General features: G+C 35.6%; 1 protein-coding gene across 1 annotated transcript in view; it reads left to right on the top strand.

Moving 5' to 3' along the window:
- The window catches only part of LOC150085036 (nuclear RNA export factor 1-like), a 152,418-nt gene that overhangs the window by 125,078 nt on the left and 11,322 nt on the right, over positions 1-16,018 (top strand). Inside the window, exons 17-19 of the mRNA XM_090376440.1 lie at positions 6,779-6,819; positions 12,567-12,625; positions 14,640-14,755. Of these exons, the coding sequence (XP_090232566.1) occupies positions 6,779-6,819; positions 12,567-12,625; positions 14,640-14,755 (216 nt within the window). The remainder of the gene's footprint in view (positions 1-6,778; positions 6,820-12,566; positions 12,626-14,639; positions 14,756-16,018) is intronic.

Consider the following 16,018-nt stretch of genomic DNA (forward strand, 5'->3'; position numbering starts at 1 on the left):
AAATGTTCACTTGACTTGACAACTCTTGTGCATTTTTGATCTGTTGTCAACAATTTTTGGATCTATTGTGCTGACATATTTTCAGTGGAGAAGAAAGGTACCTGGGGTGGATGGGATCTATCCAGTTATGTTAAAGGAGGCAGCAAAGGAAGTAAGCAAACCCTTAGCCATAATTATGAGAGCTTTTTTTGGACTCAGGGGAGGTACCCATGGACTGGAGATGTGCAAATGTGGCCCCAATTCACAAAGGAGGATCAAAGGGGTGAAACAAGTAATTATAGACCTGTCAGTTTAACTTCTGTTCCAGGGAAATTAATGAAAACACTGGTTAAAGAAGCACTGCAGGATCATCTAGAGAAGACTTCAGTTATAGCTGGGACACAGTATGGTTTTGTTAAGGGGAAGTCTTGTCTGACCAATTTGATTGGATACTATGATGTGGTCACAAAGGAACTGGATGCAGGGAATAACTTTGATATCATATATTTTGGGTCTTAGAAAGGCTTTTGATACTGTTACACATAGAAGACTGCTGCTATGGATAAAGGGATGGTTGTGTGGAAGAAGACAGAGAGTGGTAAACAATGAACACTTGCTCTTCGTGGACTAATGTTATTAGTGGAGTCCCTCAGGGTTCAGTATTAGGTTCATTGTTGTTTTCTGTATTTATAAATTATATTGATGATGGTATATCAGGCTTAATGTCCAAGTTTGCAGATGATATGAAGGTTGGCAGGGTTGCTAATGACAGTATGCTGCTGCTGTAACAGGATCTAGAAAAGTTGAGCAGATGGGCTGAGAGGTGGCAACTGAAGTTTAACATTGACAAGTATAAAGTACAGTCTGTCCTCGTATAGCACGATAGTTGCGTTCCTAGAAACCCTCGTGCAATGCAAAATCGTGCAATATAAACAACAGGCCCTATGGGAAAAGTAGGGTGAGGTGCCGACCACCCAAGATTGAACACACATTTGGAACCAAAACATTACCAAACAATAAATAATCGGGTAATTTTAATCGTTATAAAATACTTACGTATTTTATAACGATTAAAATACTTAATAAAAATAATATTATATTATAATAAAGTATTTTTAGTATTTTTTAATACTAAAAAAGTACTTTTTACGAATAAAATACGTATTTTATTGTATTAAATAAAATAGTCGTAATAAAATACTTACGTATTTTATAATACGTAAGTATAAATTATAATACGTAAGTCGTAATAAAATATTGCTAATGCTTTTGCTTCTATCGTAAGCAAACTTGCTTTTTGTTTGATTTTCTATCCAAAGAGATGACAGCCGTTCCATCTCTTTCAATTCTTGTGTCTTAATCTAATGGATTTTAATTACACTTTAAGTTGTTCCCGCTATGAAAGTTGTTTTTATTTTCTCTGCATTCTTTGTAATTCTTCGCGTTGCCTCATTTAGGTCTGTAGCACGTGCAATATCACATGGTCTTTCATTTCGCTCAAAGCGTTTCACAATTTCATATTTTTTCTCTATCGACAGAAGCGGACTGGCCATGAGCCTTACGGGGGAAACCACGGTGGGCCAGAGGCCGGTGTGATTTTGGCCATAAACCATAGTATGAGGCCACTATAAATTTTCCCGGGTAAGAATTTTTGACCCAGTCCGCCTCTGTTTATCGATATTGCTTTTTTTTTTTCTCTCTGAATCTGCAGTGTCTTCACCAGGATGCTTGCTTTTCACACCTTTCAAGTATTTTACTCATTTTTAGGGAATAAAGCACAATTACAAAACAAGGAGGCATGCTTGATACACATAAACAAAGCTGCGCGCATGTAGCAACTGAATGAATAACACCATAAAGGCCGAGATACACTATTAATTAACGCCTCACATTTTACTAAAGCACATTTCTGGGGGTTACTACCATAAAACAATAAAAACAATTTCCAGTTTGGTTTCTGCTAGTGGAATCTGTTATAAACTGGTAGTAAACTGCATCTAATTGCATTTGCGATTATATCGATAGCTGGAATTGTGTTGGTTTTTACGTTATTATGGTGAAATGTGTTTCCCCTTCACTGATATAAAACACATAAATACATTTTCAGAATCTTCTTCATTCCTATCGTGTTGCGTTCAGTTGGGGTGATTCCACGTTCGACTGCCATTTCTTGTAAACACAAAGGCGAATCGTGTATAAGCGAATTTGGTTCGTGTTATATAAGATATCGTTCCCCTATTTATAAATCGTGTATGATCGAATTCGTGTAATGCAAACACGTGTTATACGAGGACCAACTGTACTACATATGGGAAGCAGTAAAACTCTGTGGTACTACACTGACAGTGGTAGTGAATGAAAAGGACCTGGGGGTAATTGTGCAAGTAGATATGAAGTTTTATGAGTAGTGCAGACGGTCTGCAAGAGTAGCTCATGGTGTCTTGTCAATGATATACGGGAATTTGTCTAGCAGTGATAAGGAGATGCTTATCCCCTTGTATAAGGCAATGATCAGGCCACACCTTGAGTAGTGTATACAGGTCTGGAGGCCTCATTTTAAGATGGATCTAGAACTGTTGGAACGAGTACAGAGTTGGGCAACAAGATTAGTGAATGGAACAAAGAGTTGCTCTTACAAAGAAAGGCTTAAGTTTTGCTGATTACAGTGTTTGGAGACTAGGCACCTGCAAGGTTGTTTGTTTGTTTGTTATTTGGTTTTTAGGAGCATTAGCAACTAAGGCCATATTGCTCCGGGAATATGCGGTGGTCATTCCCTGACCTTTCCGCATCCTCCGTATTTGGTGGTGACGGGCTCGAACCCCGGTCTAATCAAGAAGCGTGTGCTGCGCACTGCTGCTCCTTCCCACCTGGCTACGGAGGCGGCCTACCTGCAAGGTGATCTGATTGAGGTGTATAAAGCCTTGAATGGTTTGAGCATGCTCAGTGCTGATGGGATTCTTCCTCTTGCTCAGAATAATCACCTGAGAGGGCATAAATTCAAATTGAAGAAAGACAGTTGTAGGATAGATGTGTGGAAGTTTGCCTTTAGTCAGTGGGTAGTTGATTGGTGGAACAGACTTCCATCTTTTGTTGTGGAAGTTGATAGCCTAAATAAATTTAAGGCTGAGCTGGATAGGTATTTGGAATGAACAGAGGAGTGAAATTGGAGCAGGTTTTTTTTTTTTTTTGGCTGATGCTGCATAAGCTTTCTTTCTTGCATCGTATGCTTCTACTAATGCTAATAAAGTGTGGATCGTGATTTTGTTCATCTTTCCTCATCCACAAAGCTTTGTTTAATTCAGGTTCTATAATTAAAAAAGACATTGAATTTAAAAGATATTAAAAAAGACACATGACACTTGGGAGATTACTGTTTGAAGTGTTATACATTAAGTATGGAGATTTTTGACACCGTTCCACTACCCTTTCATACTCGGGCTATGACCTTTCAAACCCTCCTTGTAAATTGTTGCTCCCCCTCCTTTTTTACGAGTTTGAATTTCATGCTCAGTGTATTTTTTGCATAAGGTTTTGTGCATACTGCACCAAAACATCTCCCCATTGGAAAACAATAGAAATAGTAATAGGTTTGGCTGATCTGCAACAACATTCAGGATTAGATTAGTCATAAGACTAGTTTGAAGATTTTGTACAAAAATAACCTGATACTTCTTTAGAAAGGTAAACTGTGTAAAGATGATACAAAAAAAATAATAAAATAAAATAAATGCATGGCTTGTTCTAAAATTATACAGTAAATGCCATTTAATGTTATCATTATTGCTGGTTATTGTTATTAGCCACTTATTTATTATACAGGTGACCCCCGTGTAACGCTGATAATGCGTTCCGGAAAAACAGAGCGCTAAGTGAATCCGCGCTAAGCGAGCGCTGCATTCCCATAAGGTAACATATGTATTTGTGAGTTGCGGTCGGTGCCATAGGATATTTCTTAATCAATAATAAACTGTAGTGAAAAGATGCACAAATGTCGGTCAGAATATTTGCACATATAAAATATTATGCATTACATGCATATATAATTATATGGTAACTATTTACGATCAAAATTAAACTTAAAATTCCAATTAAAATCATGATTTTAACTGATCTAAATTGATTTAATTTAATTATGAAAAATGTGTCGATTTTGGGTTGAACTTTGGCCCTCTTCCAAATAAACTAAAAGGGGTATTAATTTTAATTCCCCCCCGCAGTTTAATTACCACCCAACAATAAAGTTAACTGATCCTTCGCCGCTTTGAAACCTGGCATGTTTTTTTCTTCTTTCAATATGAAACTTCTTTTAGGCATTCGTTTCCACAAAAGTCCTGCTTTATCTATGTTATAAACTTGTTGAGAACACACAATACCCCTATTCAATAATTTTAACAAGTTTTTTTTTGAAAGTTTCGGGTTCTTGATCTGCACTTGTGGCTTCTCCCTGGATTTTAAATCTATTCAACCAGCCCTTACTAGTTTTAAATGGTTCCAATTTTTTTTTTTTTTTTTTTTTAGGTGAGTTTTCTTCAGATCATCATATAGGCTAATCTCTCTCTTTTTTATTATTTATAATATTTAACTTAACTGAATTCTGCATTGGATATTATCTTCAATAAAATTAGTTAGTCTTTCCATTTCAATCCTAATAGCCGGCCTAGTCCTAGTTGCTTGCAGTGGAACAGCTATCTTTCCCGCTGCTAAAATTAATTCATTATTTTTTTATAATTGTTCTTACAGTTAAACTTGCAAGTCCTAAATTATGGCACACATCCGCTTGCCTTTGAACGGATCGATCCGCTTCAAAACATCTAATTTAATTTTCAAATTCAGTAGTATTTTCCTTACATTTATAGTCTTCGTACTGCACCCAGACGTTGCTTTTTCATTCTTATTGGCCATTATTAACTCTTTGAAAATGTAACTGCGTTGGTTGCATTAATTATGATACAATGTTCAAGTAAACTGTCTGTTACGCACAATGTCTAATACTGTACTGAGTGATGACTAGACTTCGGATAAATGCATATAATGCAAATATTACAAGCAATATACTTGATCATTTTTTAAAATGTTGATCTCGGAGTTACGTAACAAGTCACTGTACTGCAATTAAATTAGTGCGCGAGAATTTCACTGAGCGTGGGAATATTTCTCAAGTCAGCGTGAGAAACATTGTAACCGTATTTTTATATTCATTTTCAAGCTATCGACTCCATCAAATGAAATGATTTTGTTAAATATGCCAAAAATGGAATCTGTAAAAGAGCGTTATAGTGATCTGTGACAGCGTTATAGTCAGATACGGGTTATAATATAAGAACAGCGTTATAGCGAATCAGCATAAAGCGAACCGCGTTATAGCGGGGGCCTGCTGTAATCAAAAATGAAAATCCAAAACCACTTATATTATAATGTATGTATATAAATTCTTCGATTTAATATGATCATACCACAGTTTATTGTTATCATTTTTCATTTTGATTAGGAGAAATATCTCTTCCAGAACACTTAAAATTGTGTATGTCAGAAATTTTTTCATTATTTATAACCCTGACCACACCAAGTAATGTTTACAACCTTGTCCCGCATTGCATGAAAGTGGTACTTCTTATCTTCTAATCCCTGCCACATGTTTGTAGCCTTCAGGAAAAGCATGAGAGTACCTTTAAACAAAAGCAAGTGAACAATCTAGAATATAATGTTTTTGCTAGCTAGTGAGCTATATGGTTGGGGAAAGAGCAATCTAACCCACTATTGTAAAGTTTTACAGCTTTGTATGGCAAGTGATTGGTGTTTAATTACTTTCTCCAAACAGTAGAAGTTTTCCCAAAAGTGAACACAATCTCGTGGTGTGGATGTGCAGTACTGTATCCACTGTTTTCTTTCCGTGAATAGACTTGAGTTTAATTTGTGATTGACATCCATTGAGAAGTGAACCATGATTTATTTTTTCTTAGAATAGAAATGTCACAGAAGTGTAGAGATTTAAGTTTGAGTGAAAAGAACAGAATTCTAAGTGCTTATGATGCCTTACTTAAGTGTAGCCAGCAGGAAGCTGCATTAAGTCTGGGTATTTCACAACCTCTTTTGTATAAACTTTTAATAGAAAATCACATGAATTAGGAGTGACTTAAAATGACAATCTGAACAGGAAAAGAAAAAGATTTGGAAAGAAACTTGTGGAAGTGCTTCTGAGATAGTTTACAAATGCAAGATAAAAAAATACTCCCATCTGTAGAAGTATTCTATGTGAAAAGGTGGAGGAATTTGCAAATGAACTTGGTGTAAATGATCACTCGAAGTGAATATCCTATGGAATATTGCATATTGCCTGGTACAAGTTTTTCATTAGTGGACAACACGATAAGTCTATACACGTGTGGACTGAATGAATTTTTTGTTGGTAACAGTGGTGGTGTATAGTCTGTTAGCTATTAAAAAAATATGGATTTTTTTTTTATAGTCCTAATACTAGTCATTGATCAGTTTGATAAAATCATTGAGTATATTGGCTTGGCATTTAACGTACTGAACTATTTGCAAGAACTGTCTGTGCATGTGCACATGTTTGCTTATGCATGCTGTATATAAATCTCAGGAAAGCCTCATTTGGCCCTGCCGGCTTTGTGTTGTTTGTGTCTGGCATGTTGCTTTGTGCTAGTTAGGCTTTGGGGCATAATAAATACTTTGTTATTAAGTATAAATTAGTGTAGCATCCATATATTGTGCTGCCTATATATCTGTTTGGTGGTTATTGAATAAGTAATGTTTATTTATTACTTGTATTTATTTATAGGCTCAATTTTCCCTTTCTGTAATGAAACATTCTTCCTCAAGGTATGTATCATCAGTAATTATCTATTGTTGAATTAATGTTAGGTCAGTTTTTATGGGAAATGGTTGATAAATAATTTTCAGGCATATGGTAATTGCTGTTTTTTTTTTTAATTAATTATTATAAAGTTAATCCTCTAGCAGACATGGCAAAAAAAAAAACAAAAAACCCAAGAGTGGTTTAATTTATATTATATGCCATTCAGCTTTTTGCAGTAAAAGGCAAGAAATAATGTAAATTGATGCAGTTAAAATTTTATTCTTTATTCTGATATTATATTGGATAACAAAGTATCTGAATGCTATCAGAGCAATTTTAAATTGATTTGGTTTCATACAAGAATATGTTTTTTTAAAGGTAAGAATTAATAAGGGTAAATATTACTTGACATTTATATTTTCCACCAGAACATTCCTTGAATGTATTTTTTTTTTATTAATATTATATTGGAATATATTTTGATTAATATGTATTCCTGATTAAATGTACTTCCTAAATTTTGTTATTGGGACTTAGGATGTTTTTGGAAAAAGCTCTAAAAATATATGCTAACTCAGTGGCTTGAGGAAATATTTTGGTCCATTCAGTGACAAAGCTGCGTGCAGTGGTGAAAAGGTCCAAAGATGAGAAATACACCTGGTGAGATTGGTAAAGGGGCACCTACATAAGCAGACTTCAAATATATGTGCTACTACAGAGCGTAATAGCTAGTAACTTAGAAGAATTCTGATCGAGGTTTTATAAGGCTCAGAAAAGGGATAGTGAAATGAAATAATGGTGCAGTTTTCGTGGCATTAAATGATGTTATAACCAGAGGAAATAAATTTTCATTAGCAATAGTAGTTATAGGCTGGATTTTAGCAAGTCGTCCTTTAGCTAATTAGTTGTTAATTATTGGAATAAGCTACCTCTGTGAATATTTGGGGCTGATAGTTCGAGGAAATTCATGTCGGCTGTATTTGTACCTGTGAGTGATGAGCATGAGAGGTTACTGTATAAGCTAGAACAAGGAATCACAGGAAAATTCCTAGATGCATTGCAGAATGGTTGCAGGGCAGGAGGTAGAGGCTTGTGGTTAATAATTATTCTTCAGATAGGGCTAATGTAGGAAGTGGGGTTTCCCAGGGATCTGTACTGAGACTACTGTTGTTTTTGATTTTCTTAAATGACATTTGGTAGAGGGATTGCAGATGATGTCAAGATTGGTAGCTTACTTAATGATCAGCACCAAGCAGAGATCCTTCAGGATGATGTGGAAGTTTCAGGTTGATCAGAAAAGTGGCTGCTATGTTTTAATGCAGCACAATGCAAAGCCTTACATTTGGTGAATAGCAACCCCAAAATAATTTATATAATTTATATACTTGATGGGATCGAACTAAAAACAGTAGAGGAAGATTTGAATTTGGGAGTTATGATATAATTGTATGTTAACTTCTCCGAGCAGTGGAGACAAGCAGCAAGGAGGGCCTTTGGTGTCTTATCAATGATTTATTGAACATTTACTTGTTAAAAAGAGATAGGGAGAAAATTTCACTGTATAAGGCCACACTTGGAATATCATGTTCAAGTATGGAGACCACACCTGAAAAAAAAAAAAGACATTGAGCCTCGTGAAAGGGTCCAAAGATTGACAGTGTACCTAGCAAGATCAGCAAAAGGCTATCTGTATGAAGAAAGACTTTAAATATGTGGACTACAGTGCTAGGCACCTTAGAGGAGAAAGTAAAATGAATGAGGCAAAATTTTTACTGTTATGATTCCAGAACTAGATGTGGCCATGAATTTAAATTATGGGGGAAGAGGTTTAGACTGGAGTGTAGGGAATTTTCTTTTAGCCAGTGAGTTGTTAATTGCTGGAATAAGTTGCCTCCGTTGGTGGTTGAGGCTAATGGCTTGCGGAAATTCAAATATCAGCTGAGTAGTTACCTACTCGAGGAGGGAGTAAAATAAGTAGTTTATTTTATTTTCATTATTGTTATTTTTTGCTTGTGCAGCGAAAGCCTAGAGCTTCCTTGCACCATATGACTAATACTTTACCATGGCGGGAGGGGGGGGGAAATGTAGGCACCACACTAAAAAAAAAAAAAAAATATAGTAACTTTTGGTATTTAGGGCATATAACAGATTGTACATGTATCTTCTGCTCTTGTTTGTTTACAGCACTGAAATTGAGTAAAAAGTTAACCCATTTTCCTCCATTTACAGCTAGTATACCTGTGAAGAAGCAAGGGTTTCCACCAGGAAAATGGGGTGGAAAAAAAAGATGTTAGTGAGTGGAAAAGTGGAGAGGATGATAACATTTGCCAGACTAAAGGACAGCCTGTTAAAGAAGTAACTGAATTTAATGGTATTTCAGAAAGAATGGTAATAAGATTTTATTGGTGTGAGTTGAAACCAACCAGAAAACAGTGACAGAATTGGGATTATGCTAAGTTATTATGACCAGTAACGAATATCATGTCTAGTAAATGAGAAATGTTTTCAAACAAGATAAGAATAGTTGCAAACATTTAACTGAGGATCTCATAAGCTGATTTCTCAGAAAAAATATCAAAGTGAATTGCATAATATTAAAAAAAAAAAAAAAAAAACCAGCTAATGTGGGCTAAAGTGCAATAAAACCATGCCGTTGATGAATAGAAAGCGGTGATGTGGTCTCGAGAGTCCAAATTTTGCCTATACACTAATGATGCTGAGCACCAGGTTCACAGGAGGAGCAATGAGGCATTTCATCCAGACTGTGTTCAAGCTGTGGACAGTCAGTGATGCTTTGGGGATGTTTCAACTGTTATTAAGTGGATCCCCTACTTGATATATGAACTAAGATGAATCAGGCTGGCTACACAAATATTTTGGATGATTAGGTTTCCCCTTTTGTTGAACATTTGAGGAACATCGCAGTTTTGATACTCCTGTATTCTTGGATGACAACTGTACAGTTTACAGGGCCTCTACTTTTTAAAATGGCATGAGAAACACAAGGCAGCAGTAGGGCATTTAAGTTGGCCAGATGAGTCACAAGATTTATCCTGTAAAGAATGTGTGGGACTGCCTTGAACAGAAAGTGAAAACAGCATCCACAAAGCCTAATCGAATTATAGCCTCATTTGTTATCAGAATTACCATTGATAAAAACTGTTTAAGGGGTCTAGTTGAATCCTTACCAATAAAGATTCAAGAAGTGAATAATACTAAAGAAAGGGGTGTACATTATTTGAAAAATTTCACAGGTGACTAATTTTTTGTCTGATCAAAACATCAGGTCTTTAGGTCTTTTTATTGTTATTATTTTTCTTGGTGCAACAAAAGCCTGCCTTCTTTGTACCGTATGGCCAATGCTAATATCTTTATTTCACATAAGTAGTTTTAAATTGATGGAGCACTGCATTATTGCTGTTAAATGAGTTAGTGAATTTTATCATGTGGCAATGCATTTTTAAGTTATAGTTGTGTAAATCATTACTAATATATATTAAAATACAGTGCAACCTCAATATAATGCAGGGAACAGGTGATGAATTTAATACCCATGTTATAAGTAAAGCACATATAGCTGAAAAAAATTTTACCATTTTTTCCAAAATGGTAATTTTTTTTTAAAAACACAAATACACTTTACTTAGTAAATAAATACTTTATTTGGTAATGTTTTATGAGTATACAGATTAAAAGACAAAGTATTAAAGGTGATATCATTTCCTTTACATTCTGCTAATATGCAGTGCTGTTATGGACTTATATTTTACGCATCTGTTCTAAAATAATCACATCATTTAGTTTGTCAGAACTGGTGTTTTTCTTTTTTTTTTTTTCCCCTCTCTCTTCCAGTACATAATTCTTAATTGTTATCAGATGCAATAAATGAAGATGTTCACTATCACTCTGACATTTTAACCACGCCATCACCTCATTAATGTTTTCGAGCACTTGGCTCATTTCTGGTGCTTTTTCCTTACACCAGTCATCCAATTTATCTTCTGAGTCGCTCCCTATTTCACTTGCCTTCTGTTTATCGATTGTCTTCCCATTGTCTGTAGAGGCTGCGATTTCTTCTTTGTTCAGGTAACGCACAACTTGAGCATCCATTTCAATCCAAGCAACCAGATCATTTGCTCTAAGACTGCCACCAAGTACTTTACAAGCAGCCTTTGTTTCTGTATGCAATTTTTCCATTGCTATTGTATGCAGTGTCTTTCAGTGTTAATGTTTTCGGAAATTCTAGAACTTGAATTTCTCAGTTCACAGCAGTAGGCTTTTGAAGGCTTGAGTTATACCCTGATCCACGTACTGAATTACTGCAACTCTGTTCCTTGGAAGAAACTCTTTAGTTTTTGTTAGTTTTCATGCTTACTTTGTTGGGTCCCTTTTTAATATCCAGTGACTTGTCAGGGAGAAGTTTATAATGCAATGTTGTTTTGTTGCAGTTGTTTTATCACTGTTCATCTGTGAATTCACCTTGAATTACATTATGTAGAAATTCAAGAAATGCTTGTTTATGTTTATGTAATGTCACCAAATGCAGTTTCACCTATAAGACTAACCTGGGATATCCCATGACAAGACTCCCATCTCCAAAGCTGCCCTTTTCAATATGTCATCATTTCCAACATGAAATTTAAGTATATGATTTAAAAATTGCCCCATTTATTAGTACTCCTTCACTATGCTTCTGTAGAAACCACTTTTATAAGCGTTTTCCACATCACTGTTTTCATGAAGTCTACTTTTCTTTCTCTGGAGGCTGCTTCATCTTCTATGGAATCTACAAAGGAATGCAAGTTTTCTTCATCTTTCATCCAACTGTGGATCATTCCATAGGGAATTGCAAACTTGAAAATTATACTGTATTTTGTTTTTCACGACTCTAATTCTTTTGATAATCTTTAACTTTTCTTCAATAGTATAATTTTTTCTTTTGGTGGCCATTACTTCATTCCTACTGATTTACTAATTTATTTCTGGTGCAGTAGAATTTACCATATTTTGATAGAACTAAATCAGAACCTGTCTCATTTGTCAGTTCATGTGTATTTTTGTCTAGTTTAACCCTTGGCTGTCTAGTGCAACTTTTAGTCGAAGAAAGGATGTCATGTGTTTACAGAAACTTACCTTGTAACTAATGTAACACATTTGATGAATGGTAGGCGTATTCCCCTCCATTGAGGCGTCTCCGTAGCCAGGTGGGAAGGAGCAGCAGTGCGTAGCACATGCTTCTTGATTAGACCGGGGTTCGAGCCCGTTACCACCAAATACGGAGGATGCGGAAAGGTCAGGGAATGACCACCGCATATCTCGGAGCAATATGGCCTTAGTTGCTAATGCTCCTAAAAACCAAACAACAACAACCCCTCCGTTGTTAGTTGTTTGTAATTACATTCCATTGATGTACTCTTTTTTTGCATCTTTAGCTGAGGGGGAAACTGGGTGTTTACATTAATTAGGCTCTGACAAGTCTTGTTGTTTACAAAAATTATGCTTCAACTGAATATATCAAAGCAAATATACGGCCAATTTTTAGGTAATTTTTCCTCTTGGAAATACGGTATTAGGATATACAGTATTCGCTAGTTCCAGTTTACTATATGAAATTTCTAGTTCTTTGAACACGCTACTTTTTTTCATAATTCGTTTTTGGGACTATACCTGTGGTATATCTGAAACTGCAGTATGAAGAGGCACATTATATCAAGGTTGCACTATATTATATTCATATCTTAACTAAATTCAAAATTTTCTTAATTATTAGGAGAACTTTAGAAGAGTACCTTCCTGATAGTAGAAATCTTCTAAGGGTTGAGAACAGTAGTGAGTATTATTTTCAAATGGAATTTACTTAATAATGGTATTCGAATAGTTCTTATTGACTAATTAAAGTTTATGTATGTATGTAGTTAAGTGATGTAAATGGCAAGATGAGTTACCTAAAAGTGCCTACTGAGTTGACTTTGCATTAACAACACCCCCTTGTGTAGGAATGGGCTTGTCTGTGATGCTGTTGAAGGCTCAAAGTCAGAAGTGGCTGATATAAGATTGTAGTTTTGCAATGGTGATTAGCTTTTGAGTTGTCTACAAGGTGGAATGGGTCAGTGTTTGAGATCTTTTTGACTTCAAATGCAGAATGATTTTGGGGACTAGACGTGCAGGTGCCAGTATCTCAACGACAGCCAGTGTAGTTAAGTGCTCCCGTACTGGGGTGGCTCGAGTCTACCATGACTGGCTCAACAGCAGTCAAGCAACCAGCCAAAGATCACACGCATGAAGCCACACGTGGTCGATGCCCACGTGAGCATCATATGGCTCATCTTGTAACACAGCACAGTGGTCCAGCTAACCTCCAGTACAAAGTAAGAATATCAAGACCAACATCCACATGGACTATGTGCCAGACACTGGCTCATATAGGCTATGGAAATTGATGGCCGTAATGGGTACACATACTCACTGTGAGACACAAGAAACTGTGCTGTGCTGTGCATGGGCACATCAGCACCAACACTAGACCACCATCATATGGAAATCTGTCACCTACTCTGATGAAACCTGTTTCCAGCTCTACCATGCTGATTGCTGTATCCACATTTGGAGAAAGCAGTGGGGCCATAGTATCTGGATGCACTGTTAAATCAATGGCTTGGTCCCTCATGATGACAGTGTATCCAGACAATTCTGGCATCTGTCAACATGCCATGCTACATGTTGACAGATGCCAGGCCTGGCAAGATGCTAACCAGTTTCAGCAATGTGACAGTGAATTCTTCATCCTCCCCTGGCTGCCTACCTGGTTCACCCAATCTTGATCCAGTTGAACATGTTAGGGTCTTACTGGAAAAGAACATTTGATGCTGCCACTGCAACCATCCACCTGACAATGTATGGACTTGACTGCACACAATTTGCAATGAATGGGTAGCCTATCACAGGACACCCTGTAACCACCTTGTGGGGTCTACGCCAAGACACTGGCTGCATTACAGGCAAAAGGTGCTGCTGCCACAAAGTATTAAGTATTAGGTAGGTGTTGCTAATGCAAAACCAACTTAATGTTTATAGGTACTTGTTCTTAACACAAAATTATGCTGTGTTTTAATATTATGTTTTGCATGGATTATGACTTTTTTTGAATAATTATAAATAAGTGAAAACCAAAAAAGTTTTTCAGTTTAAATTTGCGCTCTGGTTATACTTCAGAAATGATTCCACAACTCTTTTGTATGAAATTAAAGTTAGAGTTATCCTGAAAACCATTAATTGCTTTCATTAATTCATTATTGTGCTAAAAAGCACACTTTAGGATGTTAAAAAAAAAAATTTCTACTTTTCAGGTCCTAGAGCTAAATTGCATTAATTTGATTAGCTTAGCAGCAGCAATGGTAATAAAATAGCTAAGAATTTATTCTGGCCTACCTCATATGACTTGAGGGGTGCCTCCGTAGCCAGGTGGGAAGGAGCAGCAGTGCGTAGTACACGCTTTTTGATTAGACCGGGGTTCGAGCCCGTCACCACCAAATACGGAGGATGCGGAAAGATCAAGGGAATGACCACCGCATATTCCCGGAGCAATATGGCCTTAGTTGCTAATGCTCCTAAAAACCAAATAACAAACAAACATATGTCTTGAGCTCTATTCTCTGACCTGTTTAGTGATATTTATTTAATTAGGCTTCGATGAGGATTTGTTTTAAACTGCAGTTATTATCAACCCACTGCAGGATGGAAGCCTCATTATTCTGTTTATTAATTTACAGAGCAACATTATAATATGACTTGAAGTTGGTATTCATTGTTTATTTTTGTATTTTTATATATTTCTCAATTTCAGATTCAAGAACTAAACTCTTAAAACAAGGAAAACTGAGCGTGGTGTCTGCTCTTTCTCAACTTCCTCCAACACATCATGATCCTACATCCTTTACTTTAGATGTCTCACATGTTTCTGTAAGTTTACGCCTTTTTTTTTTTTTTTTTTTTTTTAATTTAATAATGTTCAAGTAGTTCATATTGATTAATTATGATGGAAATGGTAATGGCTCTAATAATAATGCAAAAGCAAGTGAACGTTCATAAGGATTGGTCATTATTTTGTGCAGTTTAAGCTTGTTTAATCTTATTTATCCGTATTTTACATTTTGTTAATGTTTGATTGGTTCAAAATAAACATCTTCCCCACTCAGGTGGGTGAGAAAGGTGTTTAAATATAAAGTTAAAATAAATAAATAAATAACTTATACCATGTACATACAACCTATACATCAAAAGTTCCAGGACTGACCACATAAAAAAGATACACATGAACTATTGGCATTTGTTCCCTTCAAAGTAATCTCCCTTTATAATGTAAAGCACTTCTGAAAATCATTGAAACAGCTTTCCAGAGCTGCTTCAATCTCATTAGCTGTCTACTGTGCTATTCAAATGGTTGAATATTTGCACAGCTGTGAACCTTTATTGCTTATTTCAGCCAAGATGTATTTTGGTGAATACATTATATGGCAAAATATTGATATGTGTTTCTGCTGCCTGGATGCTGCTATATGCAGGAGCACATTGTATTGCTGGAAACGATGAATACTTTTCCTGATATTTGTTTAATCATGAACTACTCATAGACAACGTAGTGATTATTTCACAAAGTTTCAGACCCTAACCACATTTTTGACATAAATAGTACTTTGAATAATGACAGCCTGACCTGGATTGATCTTTGGTTATCTTCATTCCATTGCAAAATAATAGTCACTCAAATGAACATGGAAGTAATAAAGCCACATTGCTATAAGCTTAATGCAGAGTTACAATCAAGACCTAGGTCATGGATCTTGAGTATACTTTTACCCAGCCTGAAGTAAAATTTACTGTTTATTCACTGCTTCTTCAATCTTGTACACTAACTGGCTTTCATGAGGTGAAGCATAAGCAAAATCAGTTTTTGTATTTCCTGTTCCTGTCCCAAACGATGGGAATGACCCAATCAAAAATTGAATGGAATTGAGAAAATGAATTTATTTTATTCCATTTTAATGCAAATTTAGTTTAAAGTTTTGTTGCTTAAGAAATGTGCTGGAACTTTTAAGATAACTTTGATTTGAATAAATTGAAAAATCTAAACTATATAAACAAATTACAGTATAACTTGCTATTTCCATATTCCTTAATTTTAATATAAGTGGAATAGAAAATTATAAAATTGTGTAAAAATCA

This window comes from Mastigoproctus giganteus, chromosome 6 (genome assembly GCF_048544385.1).
Source record: "Mastigoproctus giganteus isolate SK-2022 chromosome 6, ASM4854438v1, whole genome shotgun sequence".
NCBI classification, from domain to species: domain Eukaryota; kingdom Metazoa; phylum Arthropoda; class Arachnida; order Uropygi; family Thelyphonidae; genus Mastigoproctus; species Mastigoproctus giganteus.